This window comes from Bos javanicus, chromosome 17 (genome assembly GCF_032452875.1).
Source record: "Bos javanicus breed banteng chromosome 17, ARS-OSU_banteng_1.0, whole genome shotgun sequence".
NCBI classification, from domain to species: Eukaryota; Metazoa; Chordata; class Mammalia; order Artiodactyla; family Bovidae; genus Bos; species Bos javanicus.
Genome location: NC_083884.1, coordinates 18,746,985 through 18,761,304, shown reverse-complemented (window position 1 = coordinate 18,761,304; position 14,320 = coordinate 18,746,985). Strand labels below are relative to the sequence as shown.

The window sequence follows — 14,320 nt, the reverse complement described above, 5'->3', positions numbered from 1 at the left end:
AAAGCCATAACCCTGAGTCATAGGAGCAGTGTTAGTCACTCAGTCATGTTCGACACTTTGTGACCCCAGGGACTGTAGCCTGGCAGGCTCCTCTGTCCATGGAATTCTCCAGGCAAGAATACTGGAGTGGGTTGCCATGTCCTTCTTCAGGGGATCTTCCCCACCCAGGGATCGAACCCAGGTCTCCTGCATTGGCAGGCAGATTCTTCACCGTCTGAGCCACAGAGACATTCCTGGACCTCTGGAGCTGGGGGAGCCCAGGGAAGCTGGATCTGAGGGGAAGTGACCTGCTAGATAATGGAATCGGGAGACAAGCCCCTGCTGGGGACTCTACGGGACACACCGAGGGCTTCTCCCTGCTCCTGTCCCTGGTCTGTGGCCAAACGCAGAAAGAAGCTGGAGGCACGGAGTCTGGGAAATGTAGGCAAGGGGCAGACACCCCCACCTGCAGTAAAGCAGGGCAGGGAAGGCTGAGAACCAGCTCACAAGCAATTAAAGGAAGTTCAAATAAGAAAAAAAAAACAAACCCCAGAAACCCCACATTCCCAAACCAAACATTTCTGTGGAATAGACATCCTATTGTGCACAAATTCTCCTAAGAGCTCCCATCTCCTTTCCTTAGACTAAAACTTTCCTCACAAATGTACTAAGTGCCAACTACACATAAAACATCACGTTGGGGACTGTGCAGATACAAGCAGGAGTCATGTCATATCTCTTCCTGCTTTCAAGGAGTCAATGTGTCTTCTCCAACACTGACCGTCCCTCCCTCCGCTCCCTTAGACAGGCTGAAGGCACCCTCTCCTCCCTCTATTCCTCTGTCATTGGTACTATGACCTGGGACTGCAATTCATCCATTCAGTTGACAAATGTTACTTCTAAGAGGAGAGCCAAGCCATAAGGATGTAACAGGCAAGGATTTCCCTTGCAGTCCAGTGGCTGGGACTCTGCACTTCCACTGCCGAGGGCCCAGGTTCAACCCCTGGTTGGGGATCTAAGATCCTGCAAGCTGCATGGCACGGCCAAAAAAATACTAATAAGGACCTATTGCATATCGCAGGGAACTCTACTCAATACTCGAATGGCCTATATGGCAAAACCATCTAAAAACGTGTGGATATGTGTGTGGGCATAACTGATTCGCTTTATCGTACACCTGAAACTAACACAACATTGTAAATCAACTATACTTTGATAAACATTTAAAGAATTAAATTTAAAAAATGCAACTTCAATCTAATTGAAGGGGGCCTGATAACCTGCATTTCTAGGAAACATTCAAGTGATGCTGATAATTGCACTAAAAAAGAGACGGAATAGGCATTAGCTGGGAATGGAATTGCTATGTAAAGAGGCGAAGAAGAAATGAGGAGAGAAGAAATTCCAGGCAGAGGCACAAGGAAACTCCGCAAGAAGCGTTTGTTGATCCAAGAGCACAGAAGTCAGGAGAAGGCAGTCAGGAGGGTTTTAGGTGAGACCCGTGCGTTCTGTTTGCTCCTCCCCCAACCATTGGGCCAGAAGCCACATGACCCCGAAAGCCCTCACCTCTCAGCCAGTCAGTGGCTCGGTACTTGTAAATGGAAGAGGAAGGAGACAGAAACAAGAGGGGCGGAACACAGAGCAAAGACTGGGCCTGGTTCCTCCCACCCACCCAGAGCAACTATGCCTTCTGACCCCTTTGAGACCCAAATTGTTCAACCCAGCCTTAAAAGAACTGAGGCCTGCTGGAATCTTGCCAATAAACCCACCCCTCCTTTTCTGGTCTGAAGTGAGTCTGAAGAGGGTGCTTGCTATTTGCATCCAGGAGTTCTAAGAAAAACCATAATTCCCCTGAGACTGATTACTCTCACTTTCCAAAATGCGTTTCATACTTATACCAAGAAGAGTGTAATAACCACAGTAACTTCCCTGATGGGGCTTTATGGTAGGTGCCAATATCTGTATTTTATAAGGAAGAAACAGGTTCTAAAAGGATAAGTAACCTGCCCCAAGCCACAATACAGTAAATGCTGGAGCCAAGACTCCAACGAGGTGACTCTCAAGTTCAAGACTCTTGCCACTAGAAGTGTTGCCACTTCTGAAGTTTTAAAATCTGCATCACCAACTGGGATCTCCCCCTGGCTGGAGTCTCCTCGTTTCTAAACATTGTAACACTGTCTGCTATTGAAATGGACATGAAGAGTGCAGATATTAGAGTTTAAAGTTCAAAGATTACCTTTACACTTAAAAAAAAAATAAACACTTCATTGTGGAATGACTTTAAATTTACAGAAAAGTTGCAAACACGGTACAGAGAGCTCCTGATGCCCCTCACTGTTCTCCTGTTAATTTCTTATGTTACATGGTACATTTATCCAAATTAAGAAACCAACATAGCGTTACTATTGAGTGAACTCCAGACTTTATTCAGACTTCACCAGTTTTTCCACGAATGTCCTTTTTCTGTTCCAGGATCCAATCCAGATTCCCATACTGCATTTAAAATGCCTCAGTTTTTAACTTAAAAAAACAAAAACGGAGACATTTATAACAACCCAAGTTGGAGCTAAATGTAAAGCGCTAGGTTTCCTATTTTTGGACAACCACCCTTTGGAGAATCTCCTTCCAATCCACAGAGCTAAATATTATCTAGGCCTAGCAGTGCCTAGATGCACTATCTTTTCTACTTTATTCTTCTTATACCTTAACTTAGATTAGAAATACATATATGTCGGGAAGATCCCCTGGAGAAGGAAATAGCAACCCACTCCAGTATTCTTGCCTGGAAAACCCCATGGACAGAGGAGTCCGGTGGGCTACAGTCCATGGGGTCGCAGAGAATCAGACACGACTGAGCACTTGACTTTCACGTTCATACATTGTTTTCTCAGGAATCAGACCAATTTAGCTTTCTTAATATTGTGCCACTCAGAATATAAAACCTTGATTTTTTCTTTGTATGTTTTCCAGATTTTCTACAGTAAATAATTTCGTAATAAGAAAAAAAGTTTGGTGCCATCCTGTACTTCTAAAAGGAAACAGGACTTTTTCTAACATGGAGACCAACAGGCTCATTTGTGCGTGGAGTATGTCTTCCAAGAAGATGCTAGATTTTCCCCTCCCACCACTTGCATAGTTCAGCATGTGAGATCTTAGCCAATCAGGGGCTGAACCCATGCTCGCTGCAGTGGAGGCACAGCATCTTAACCACAGATCACCGGGAAAGTCTCAATGTTAGACTGTGAAGAGAGCCCAGGTGCCAACGTGCATTTATCTTCCCCAATCGGAACTCAGGTTGAGTCAGCGTTACAACTTGGAGATCTACCTAATTTGATTCTTTATCAATTAAATCATTAAACTGTAGGGTTTTTTTTTCCCCCTGAGATATATTTTAAACTGATTAAATTACTGCTGTCATTTCTTCACTCCTATGCATTAAAATTATACAGCTATGCCCTTGCCAGGTGATTTTCAGTATCTGCTACTAAAGTGCCTTTGCTTGGCCTGGCCGTGTGACTTGCTTTGACCAATGACAAGTGGGTGAAAGGGGCTTTGTGTCAGTTACACACCGAGGCTTCAAGAGGCATCACAGGTGTCTGCTCATGCTCTGGCTTCCTGTGGTCACCTGAGAAAACCAACCGACAGGGCCCAGAATTAAGACACAGCACAGGCTCTGAGCTGACCAGGGCTTCCCTAGCGTTAGAGAACGGTGGTTCCGTGTTAAAGAGTCTGCCTGCCAATCAGTAGGAGACGCTGGTTTGATCCCTGGGTTGGGAAGATCCCCTGGAGAAGGGAATGGCTACTGACTCCAGTATTCTTGCCTGGGAAATCCCATGGACAGAAGGGCCTGGTTGGACTTCAGTCCATGGGGTCGCAAAGAGTCGGACATGCCTTAGCGACTAAACCACCATCGCCACCACCGAACTGACTAGAAGCCTCGAGTCCCACCTGGCCTGGCCATGCCCCACCCGGACCAGTGAATACAGCTGCTTATCAGACCTGTGTTTGCTGTTGTAAACCACTGAAGTGCTGAGGTGTCTCATAAGTGGCCAAGCTGATACACCAGACAAGACAAGGAAATTAACTTCTCCCCAATAAGCCCTGACAACCTGTTTGGAATTAAAGCAACCCATCCGAAGCAGATTCAACTTACTTCCAGGCATCAGTTCAAAGTGAGGCCTGCCTTCTTCAGTGGACAGAAGAGTAGCCAGCTTCCCTTCTATCATCTCTCCATCGATGAATTTTCCATACAGGGCCGTCCTTTCATCAGGGTACACGTAGGCTATCTTCTCTCCTGTCATCTCCCCATCTTCATTTACTTCTCCTACAAGGCTGCCTCCATCCTGATGGGAGAAACCCAAAACCAGAAAATATTATATTATAGTATTTATCTATATGACACGACCAGTATTCTTGGGCTTCCCTGGAGGCTTAGCTGGTAAAGAATCTGCCTGCAATGCGGGAGACCTGAGTTTGATCCCTGGGTTAGGAAGGTCCCCTGGAGAGCGGCTACCCACTCCAGTATTCTGGCCTGGAGAATCCCACGGACTGTATAAGCCATGGGGTCCCAAAGAGTCAGACACGACTGAGCGGCTCTTACTCACTCACTCATATGACACGAGTTCAAGGTATTTCTCTTGTGCACGCCCACTGTTACTAGCACTAATATGGATCATAACAGTTTAAGAACTCAGCTTTTCACATGAGCATGAACAGCATGAGGCATATCATCCCTCCCCACCCAGTCTCCTATAGGCTATATGCACAGGGAGCGTATAAGCCTGATTTACAGAGTCAGAGATGGAGCTGTACTTTATAATCCTGGACAAGTTACTGATTCTAACTTGGTTTCTTACCTAAGAAACAAACATGCTGTATTTGTGTGAGCACGTGTATTCAGTCCCTTCAGTCGTGTCTGACTCTTTGCGACCCCATGGACTGTCACCCACCAGGCTCCTCTGTCCCTGGGATTCTCCAGGCAAGAATACTGGACTGGGTTGCCATGCCCTCCTCCAGCTCTTTCCTGCCCAGGGACGGAACCTATGTCTCCTGCGTTGCAGGAGGATTCTTTACTCACTGAGCCACCCATTTGTAACATGTCATAAACACTGAAAGGAAATGTAACAAGGGTTACTATGGGCCAATATCAAATGTGATGAGGATCTGTAGCAAAACAGTCTTACTCACTATGCTTAGAAATTCGTTTTTCAAATATTGAATTCTGAATTTCTGGTCTATTAAGAAAATCTTTAGTCCAAAGATACTTAAGAATTAGTTCAGTGTACATGAGTAGAGAGTTGTGTTTTCTAAGGAATAAACAAAAGAACTTTGAGATACTGTCTTTCTGAGAGTCCTATACCATGGCTTTTTATTTTTTTGAGCTAGAATGCAAAGTGAAAAAAGAACAACTAAATTCTGCTCCTTTGCCCATCACTTCCCTCTTCCCACTCTTCTTTATTTACTGCTCCCTTCTGCCTCCTTCCAGGAGAGGAGCCAGCTGTGCTTCCTGTTTTACTGTCACTTGCTTCATTCCCAAGGGTCCTTAAATGCTTTAGGGCAGAGGCTATCGTAGAATTCTCTATCCTGGTACCAGTGCTAGGGACCCAGAAGGTGATATAAATACTTTGTAAATTGCATTGGGACACTAAAAATAAACCAGTAGTTAATTATTATTAAATATTATTAAATTATATAAATAAATATTATTATATATTATTAAATAAAAAGAATTAATTAAAAAAATCGAATCTAGGGTATAAGATATGTTTCCTTTTTTTCCTTCCCATCTAGGAGGTCCTCATGGTATAAATAGAAATCTAGGACCTTTGAGGGTTTGACCTAAGACTAGTAAGGCCATGACATCTTCTAAAAGCTTGACTATTTCCTCAACTGAAAGGTTCTAGAAGTAGCTACTCAGAGTCAGTGATGTGGGACGACTTCTGAGTGATTTCAAATGCTGTTTACTGAGAGAGAGCAGGAAGAAATAACCACCAGGTATAGGATCTCCACAGTTCACTGTAGTCTAATTGCTCTTTGGAGAAAAAAGAAGTTATAAATTTAAAAATGAATCACAGAACTTCCATAGAAAGCAAAATACTTGGAAGCATTTTTCCCAGATAGAGAGGACATTGCTACTGCTGCTAAGTCGCTTCAGTCACGTCCGACTCTGTGTGACCCCATAGACAGCAGCCCAACCAGGCTCCTCCGTCCATGGGATTTTCCAGGCAAGAGTACTGGAGTGGGGTGCCGTTGCCTTCTCCGAGAGAGGACATTAGGGATGTATTACTGCTCTTCCTCCTCCCTGAGTTAATTCTTAATAACCCAGCCTGAACAGAGATGTATTTTCTGCAAGATCTGCCTTCAGACTTGCAGTGATGAAGACAGCTGAGTGGTGTTAGAGCACATGAGCTCCTCACACACTGTAACTAATTAAGCCATCAAGATTACTATTTATTCAGCATTCTGTCTTTCTAGGGTCTCAGGTTTTCTCCCCGCTTACGTGCTTTAAACTTCGTTTTGGGGGCAAGTGATTTTATTTGTCCAGAACAATAAAGCAGAGATTCTTTTATTTCAGAAAGGAGTTGGTGGTTTTAGTTGCTAAGTCATGTCCGACTTCATGACCCCATGGACTGTAGTCCTCCAGGCTCCTCTGTCCATGGGATTCTCCAGGCAAGAATACTGGAGTGGAATGCCATTTCCTTCTCCAGGGGATCTTCCTCACCCATGGATTGAACTCGGGTCTCCTGCATTGCTGCAGGCAGATTCTTTACCGACTGAGCTACCAGGGAAAGAAAAATGAGTTTTTAATGAAAACTCTCCATCACTGTACCAAGGTAAACTTTCGAAAGAAATAAACTACCCTTGGCAGCAGCAGCAGCACCCTTAGAATGAGCTTACAAATCCTGTATGGAGGATCATTATTTTTTGCCTTGCTTTGCTCCTACTTTGACCTCAAGTCACAAAACACTTCCTTGTTGGCTGGGCCGGGGGAGCAGAGGGAAAGCTGCTCCCCTCTCGCCTCTGCTCAGTGGCTCCCCCTATGGGAAGAGGAATCCTTCACTTGATCGGTGAGAAGGCAGGATCTGACACCCATCTCTACCAGGTTGGGGTTAACAGGATAAAGACTGCTGTCACATGTTCTGCATTTTTGCTCACCTGTTCTGAGAACTGGCAGCACCCATGGGCTGCACCTGCTCTCCTCTCACCCTCTCTTCTCCTTGGGGAAGCTCCCCCAGGCAGCCCTACTCCCCAAGGGAAACCTGCAGCTTTCTAGCTGCTCTGTGGGCACCTGGCCCATCTGTTTAGTTCAGAGGGGCAGAAGTAGAAACCCATGACACCTCTGCATTCTAACTCTGCCATAATGAAGTCCTGATCCCTGACACCTATGTCCATTTCTTAATTGCTCAGTTGAGTCTGACTCTTTGTGACCTTATGGACTGTAGCCCTTTGGGCTCCTCTGTCCATGGAATTCTCCAGGTAAGAATATTGCAGTGGGTTGCCATACCCAGGGACCGAATCCAGATCTCCTGCATTGCAGGCAGACCCTTTACTGTCTGACCCATCAGGGAAGCCCACTTCTTAATTGATTCTCAACCTGGAGATCAGAGCAGTGGGATGTGATCACCAGCCTCACGCCTGGCCCCAATGCCAACAGATACTATACACAAAATGTCATCAACCAAGTTAATTTTGACAGCTTGTAACTCCCCAGTGCTTCTTCCTTTCTAAGGTGGAGTCCTCTCTTGGTGTTTAAAAGGACACTAATTCAAGCTGAAAGCTAAAATGCAGCTGCGCATTTTAGGTTTCAAACTGCAACTACATTGAGTGAGTCAGGTCCATTCACCTCAGTGCATCTTTGATCTCCTCTAGGGACTTAAATTGATCATAGTTACAAGTAAAATTACAAGTAGTGGGAGAATCTTGTAATCAATTGCATTTCCCTCATTTCAACCCCCAGGAGGAATGCCACTTTCCCTGACTTCAAGATTCACTGTGCTATGGGCAGCTCCCTAGCACGGGGCAGTAGGAAGCTTATTCTGCCTAGTGACGAACCAACAGAAGTTTCAGGCTTCCTAATCTGGTAAGTACCTCCACCTCTTCTCCCTCTGTAACAGAAACTTCTGAGCTACTGCAGATCCTACCAAGAGAATGTATAAATGCTTTAATAATTATTAAAAAGAATGTTTCACAATTTTTTTCTTTGGCTAGAGTATAACTTATTTTTAAGCAACAATAATGTGTAAGTAGATTTTCCTGGTATTACTTTTCCTGTTATACATATAATAGAGACTTTGTTTTTATTGATACTTTTAAATCATAAAAGGAAAGGATTAAGACTAAGAAAAAACATATTTTGACTTAAGCTCCGGACAAAATAAAATATTAGATAAAATATTTTTGCAGGTCTATTTTCTGAAACATTTTCTGGAAACTCACTAAGAACAGATGGGGTATTTGAAATGCAAACAAAAATTACAGCATTAATTCCCAGCCATGGGTTTTTGCTGCATCTTTCTGCTCTAGTCAACTCCAGAAAGATCATAAAATGTTATCAAATATTCAAAGGCTAGTTAATTTTAATCACCTTGATTTAAGCAATATAAACCAAAAAATGGGGAGGGGGATTGGAAAGCCAAGTAACAATAGTGTAATAAGTCCAAAAAGATGTGAAATTGTTGGAATCATTCTTACATATGAGAGAGAATAAAATTAATTACAACAATGAAACATTCCAACATTCTTTCTATATCCCAAAGAAATATTTTTTAAAATCAATGTATTTTTGTTTTTATTGGTGGTATAATCAAGCCAGTTTGTCTCAGTTAGGTTTTCTTTTAATTTTTTAAAAGATATTTACCGTAGGATCAAACCCAGGCCCCCTGAATTGGGAGCATGGAGTCTTGGCCACTTGACCACCAGGGAAGTCTCCTCCATTTTGTTTTAATTGTGACTAATCATTTCTTTCCAAAGCCACCCTGAAGAGGAATTTACAGCAGATCGGAGGACAATTTAAGTCAACTGTTTCACAGTGAGAGGACAACCCCCCTAAGTTGTTGGCTTCAGCTACTGGCTCTCAAGTTTTCACAGTCTCACGTTTTCTAACACAGAGAATACATTTTATTCTTCATTGGGAAGACTCAAAGCCTTGTCTTAAAACATGCTATTTTTCAGCAAAATGAGCAGTGACAAGACTTACTGGGTAGTATATCCAGCACACTCCATGCCGAATGTTATCTTTGTATTGTCCCTTGAAGATCAGCCTCCCATCTGTGTCATACTCCTGGGCAGGTCCATTCAGCTCTCCGTCTACATATGTGCCCTGGAGAACTCCTCCATCCTCGTAAGTGTAAACTCCCTGGCCCTGCAGGGCATCGTCCACATAATATCCCTCCAGGGTGCTGTGAGACAAGGGAGAACAAAAGAGGAGAGTGAGACCTCGACTCAACTCTCCTAAAAGAAAGGACCGTATCATGCCCACCTCTGTTCCAATGACCACCTGTACTCAGTACATCCTCCTGAGTTCTCTGAGACTGCTAGGGAAAAATACTCCAGAGATATGGGTAGGATTAGAAACAGAGGAAGATCTAATTCCTAATCTCCTAGCTCCGATTAAATCCAGTTTCTCTACTGAAAGAAGTACAAGAGAAAGAAACCACAAGTGGAAATAGAATAAGCCTCATCTAAGTTATGTTTCCTGGGGCTTCCCTGGGGGCTCAGATGGTAAAGAATCTGCCTGCAATGCAGGAGACATGGGTTTGATCCCTGGATTGGGAAGATCCGCTGGAGGAATGCATGGCAACCCACTCCAGTATTCTTGCCTGGAGAATCCCCTTGGACAGAGGAGCCTGGTGAGCTACAGTCCATGGGGTCACAAAGAATTGGATACAACTGAATGACTAAGCACACTAAGTTTCCAAGGCTAGATGCTGACCAACACCAGGCAACAGAAATGCTGGTGTTACCCTTTCCACACATAAACCACTCCTGCTTAACTTCCCTCATGAGTGGTCCAGAACTCACTGGGAGTTCTCAAGGGTCTTTAAATGGCTTGTATAGAGTGGTCTCCAGTAATACAAACATGGTTTAGAACATGTAGATGTCTACCTATCTGTCTTACACTATTAATGCATTATTTATTGGTGACAACCACAGTTAGTATCCATTCAAAAGTATCCCCTTCCATCTCTTTGGAAGATATCTGGGGAGGTACTTGTGTGTGTGTCTATGTGTGACGTGTGTGTAATCATGGGCAATGGGGGTAAAGTATGGAAGACGGCAGGCTAACCCTGACTAACACCAATTGCTGTTGTTTAGTCACTTTAGTCATGTCCAGCTCTTTTGTGACCCCGTAGACTGTAGTTGCCAGGCTCCTCGGTCCTTGGGAGTCTCAAAGCAAGAATACTGGAGTGGGTTGACGTTTCGTTCTCCAGGGGATCTTCCTAATCCAGAGATCAAATCCAGTTATTTGAGTCTCCTGCACTGTAGGTGGATTCATTAGTAGCCTGATAGAAAGTTTGAGACCCATAGTCCCAAAACTAAAGAAAGCTCACAGGGGTGTTTATGGTGATTTTATAAGAACCTTTTTTTCTCTCCTCATAAAGCACTTTTTGGATTTCATAACATATTTTGAGTGTCAGCCTTGCAAAGGCCATTATGCAACAAAGCTAACTTTATCCAAAAATTCCTTCATGAACTGAAATTTGGAATAAAGGGAAAGACCAACTCAAATTATTATTTTTTTTACAATTAAAACATAAGATGCTTAGCAACAAACAGTTTGATTATTTTAACATGCACAGATAACACTCATTCATTAATTCAACTAACATATTTATAGGATGGCTTCAAGTAGTGAGTACAGTTGTATGAGGATCTAGGAAGCATTATGAACAAGACAGCCATAAAACCAGGAGACAGGTACTGGGGACAGGAGGGAGCCATGGGGACAGATGTGGCTGCACCTGACTCTGCCTGGAACAGTCTTATCTTGCTGTTAATGAATGACAGAACGATCTGTAATTATTAAAAGAAAAGCACAGTTGAAATAACGATACCCTCTGATTACAATGTAATTAGACTATCTGTAGTCTCCCAAAGAGATCAATCATTCTCTTTCAGTTTTGTTTGTATGATCGATGATAAATAGGCCTAGTAAATTCATGTAGAGATGAAGGTGTACTTCAGCAAAGCCCTTGCATCAATAATCAAAAGTCTAAATTAGGGAGGTTGGAATTAATGAGATTACACTGTCATTAGATTTCAACCACGAAAAAAAAAAAGAAAAGAACAATCTTGGTGAAGGGTAACCAATCAACCGATATAATGATACAACAGACAGGACAAAAAACTATTTAATTATCCATTTTGACTTGGGGAATTACCAGATAAAATACAGGATGCTCAGTGGAGTTTCAGATAAATAACAAATAACTTTTTTAGCATAATTATGTCCCAAATATTGAACAGGACATAGTTATACTAAAACATTTTTTGTTGCTTATCTGTGTGTGTGTGTGTGTGTGTGTGTGCGCGCGCTCAGTCATGTCTGACTCTTTGCGACCCCATGGACTGTAGCCTGCCAGGCTCCTCTGTCCATGGAATTTTCCAGGCAAGAATTTTGGGATGGGTCACCACTTCCTATTCCAAGGGGATCTTCCCAACCCAGAGGATTGAACCCAGGTCTCCTGTCTTGCAGGCAGATTCTTTACCAGTGAGCCACTTGGAATACCATTTTAACTGGGTGGCCTGGATTTTTATTTGTTAAACCTAGCAACCCTATTGACTGAATTCTCAGTGGCATTCAAAATGTTACTGTGTGTGTTTGGGCAGAATTATCCCCTGACAGACTAGACTGCCAATATTTCTTAGGTTTATGATGAAATCTACAAGGCATGGGTCTCAAGAATCAGTTAAACGATCATGTGTATTTGCACATATTTCCCCCTGGTCATGTCCAGTAGCTTGTCTCCCCCTCCCTTCCAGCAGAGCCCGCCCTTATTAGTATCATAATCCTAAGAACAAACTGCTATTTCCTATAGCTCAATAAACCTAAGATTCCCAAATGCAAAGTCATAAGACTTTGGAGAGCAAAACTTACTGCATTGTTTTCCAGCCCCTGCCTGAGGAAACAGCTTAGCTTCCTTGGTAAATTGTTTTGGTAACTTGGGTGGAATCTGATAACAAAAAAGGGACATGTTATCATAGGAACTGTGATCTCCAAGGCAATAAAAAATGATAAGGCTCTGAAATCTTCTGTCACTTAGGAAATAAAATAAAAAAACCTTCTTAGTCTGATGTTAAAGGCACCACTTCTTTCTCTAACTTTTTCCTCCCGAAGAGGCTGGCAAACCATAGCTGGCTGCCTGTTTTTGTAAATACAGTTTTACTGGAACACGGCCACGAACATTCCTTTCCGTATCCTCTGTGGCTGCTTTCATATCACAACAGCAGAGTTGAATAATTGCAACAGAGGCCATACGTGGCCCCCAAAGCCTAAAATATTTATTATCTCCCCCTGGGCAGAAAAGGTTTGTCCGACTTCTGCTCTAGAAGCCCCTGCTTACATTATTCACTGGCCTCAAGCACACCTTTATGTATCTTAGCTTCTATACTCTGTTTTCCCTGCTTCTTCCCTTAAAACATGTGTAACTAAACTTTTTAAATTCCTGAGGATGCCTTCAGGAAAAAAAAAAAAAGTTATGGGTTACATTTGCCTTTTTATCATTCAAAACAAAAATAACTTTGGGAAAAGAATGAATATTCTCCAACCTCTGGTCTTTTTCTATTTAAAAAAGAAATCAACTATGAGAAAATGGCATTATGTTGCACTCAATTGTTAGTATCCAGTCATATTTGAGAAGTAGCTATGGAGGGAAAACTTTCTAATCTTTTTCTTGCTGAAATGGCACAGGGAGTTATGCTATAAAGGGTGCTCATCATCGGCCTCCCTGGAGCCTACCCTTCCCCCACATGGAGCCCTGCTTCCAAAGGAGGCTACCTTGACCTCTGTAACCACAGTCGCTGGAGACTAGTCATGGACGGGTACAGGAAGTGCCACGTCTTTATCCATGATCAGCTTATGGGCCCCGTTTCTCTAAATAGATTGTAAGCCCTTTACAGGAACAAATCAGGCATTATGTATTTCTCCCCTCACATATAAACACAGCATATCTTCAAGCGCTATTTCCTAAATGAAAGAGTGAAACTGGGATAATCTTGCTCTGAGAAGAGGCAATTGAGAGGGAACATGAGCATGTTAAGAGTATTTCTCAAGCGCAGGGAGAATTTTTTATATGAAGTGTATGTGCATTTAAAAAAGAAATCAACTGTGAGAAAATGGCATTATCTTGTAGCCACTCAATTGCAAGTGAGGAAAGTTTCTTAAACTCTGTGCTTTATTTCTCCATTTGTGAACGGCAGCTACTAATGAGGCTATTCAGGATTACAAGGTTTAATACACAGCAAGTGCTCAGAAGATGTGAGGACATAACGACGGCTCGAATAACAACTGTTATTATTATTTATTTATTTATTTTTTGCTTTTTATGCTGGAATGGAAAATTTTATTTTATTTTATTTTTTTTAATTTTTTTTTTTTAAACTTTACATATTTGTATTAGTTTTGCCAAATATCAAAATGAATCCGCCACAGGTATACATGTGTTCCCCATCCCAAACCCTCCTCCCTCCTCCCTCCCCATACCATCCCTCTGGGCCGTCCTAGTGTTATTATTAAAATAGCACGCACTTTCATGTATATGACGGTGAGCTTTTTACTGAGAAACTTAGCTTAAAACAGCAGCACTAGGGAACTGGTTATGAGACCCTGGAGTAGACAAAGAAATGAACAACACTGCTCTAGATTTACTTTTAAAAAACCCAGCTAGAAAGATTCCTCTCTGAGGGAAGGATGAAATAAATGCTTAAGTGAAAAAAGTAAAACATATTCATTGTAAAACGAACAAACAAACATAAAGCAAATCAAACACTACAAAGATGTGGAAAGCAGAAACCCCTGTACACTCTTACTCAGTTTGGCATATACCATTTAAGACTTTTTTTTTCCATTAATACATTATGCATTTTCAAACCTTGCGTGGTGGCTGTTTTAACAAAAATGGGATCATACCACACCCAATGTTCTTGACTTGTATTTTCTTAAAATTTCTTTCAACACTTGGCAGATATTTTAGTATGTTAAGAAGCTACAAAAAATGGTTTGATTTTTCCAGTACCAGCACTTGAATCAAATAACTTGAAAACATGGAGAAAATTTAAAAATCAGTTTTAATTAGATTTCCTTCTTCCCATATACACACAGACCATTTTTATCTGTTTTATC

The 14,320-nt window shown here is 42.3% G+C and overlaps 1 protein-coding gene across 1 annotated transcript in view; it reads right to left on the bottom strand.

The window, feature by feature from the left end:
• SETD7 (SET domain containing 7, histone lysine methyltransferase) overlaps positions 1-14,320 on the bottom strand; it is a 57,696-nt gene that overhangs the window by 18,496 nt on the left and 24,880 nt on the right. Inside the window, exons 4-5 of the mRNA XM_061384154.1 lie at positions 9,176-9,377; positions 4,133-4,322 (exon numbers count right to left, since the gene is read on the bottom strand). Of these exons, the coding sequence (XP_061240138.1) occupies positions 4,133-4,322; positions 9,176-9,377 (392 nt within the window). The remainder of the gene's footprint in view (positions 1-4,132; positions 4,323-9,175; positions 9,378-14,320) is intronic.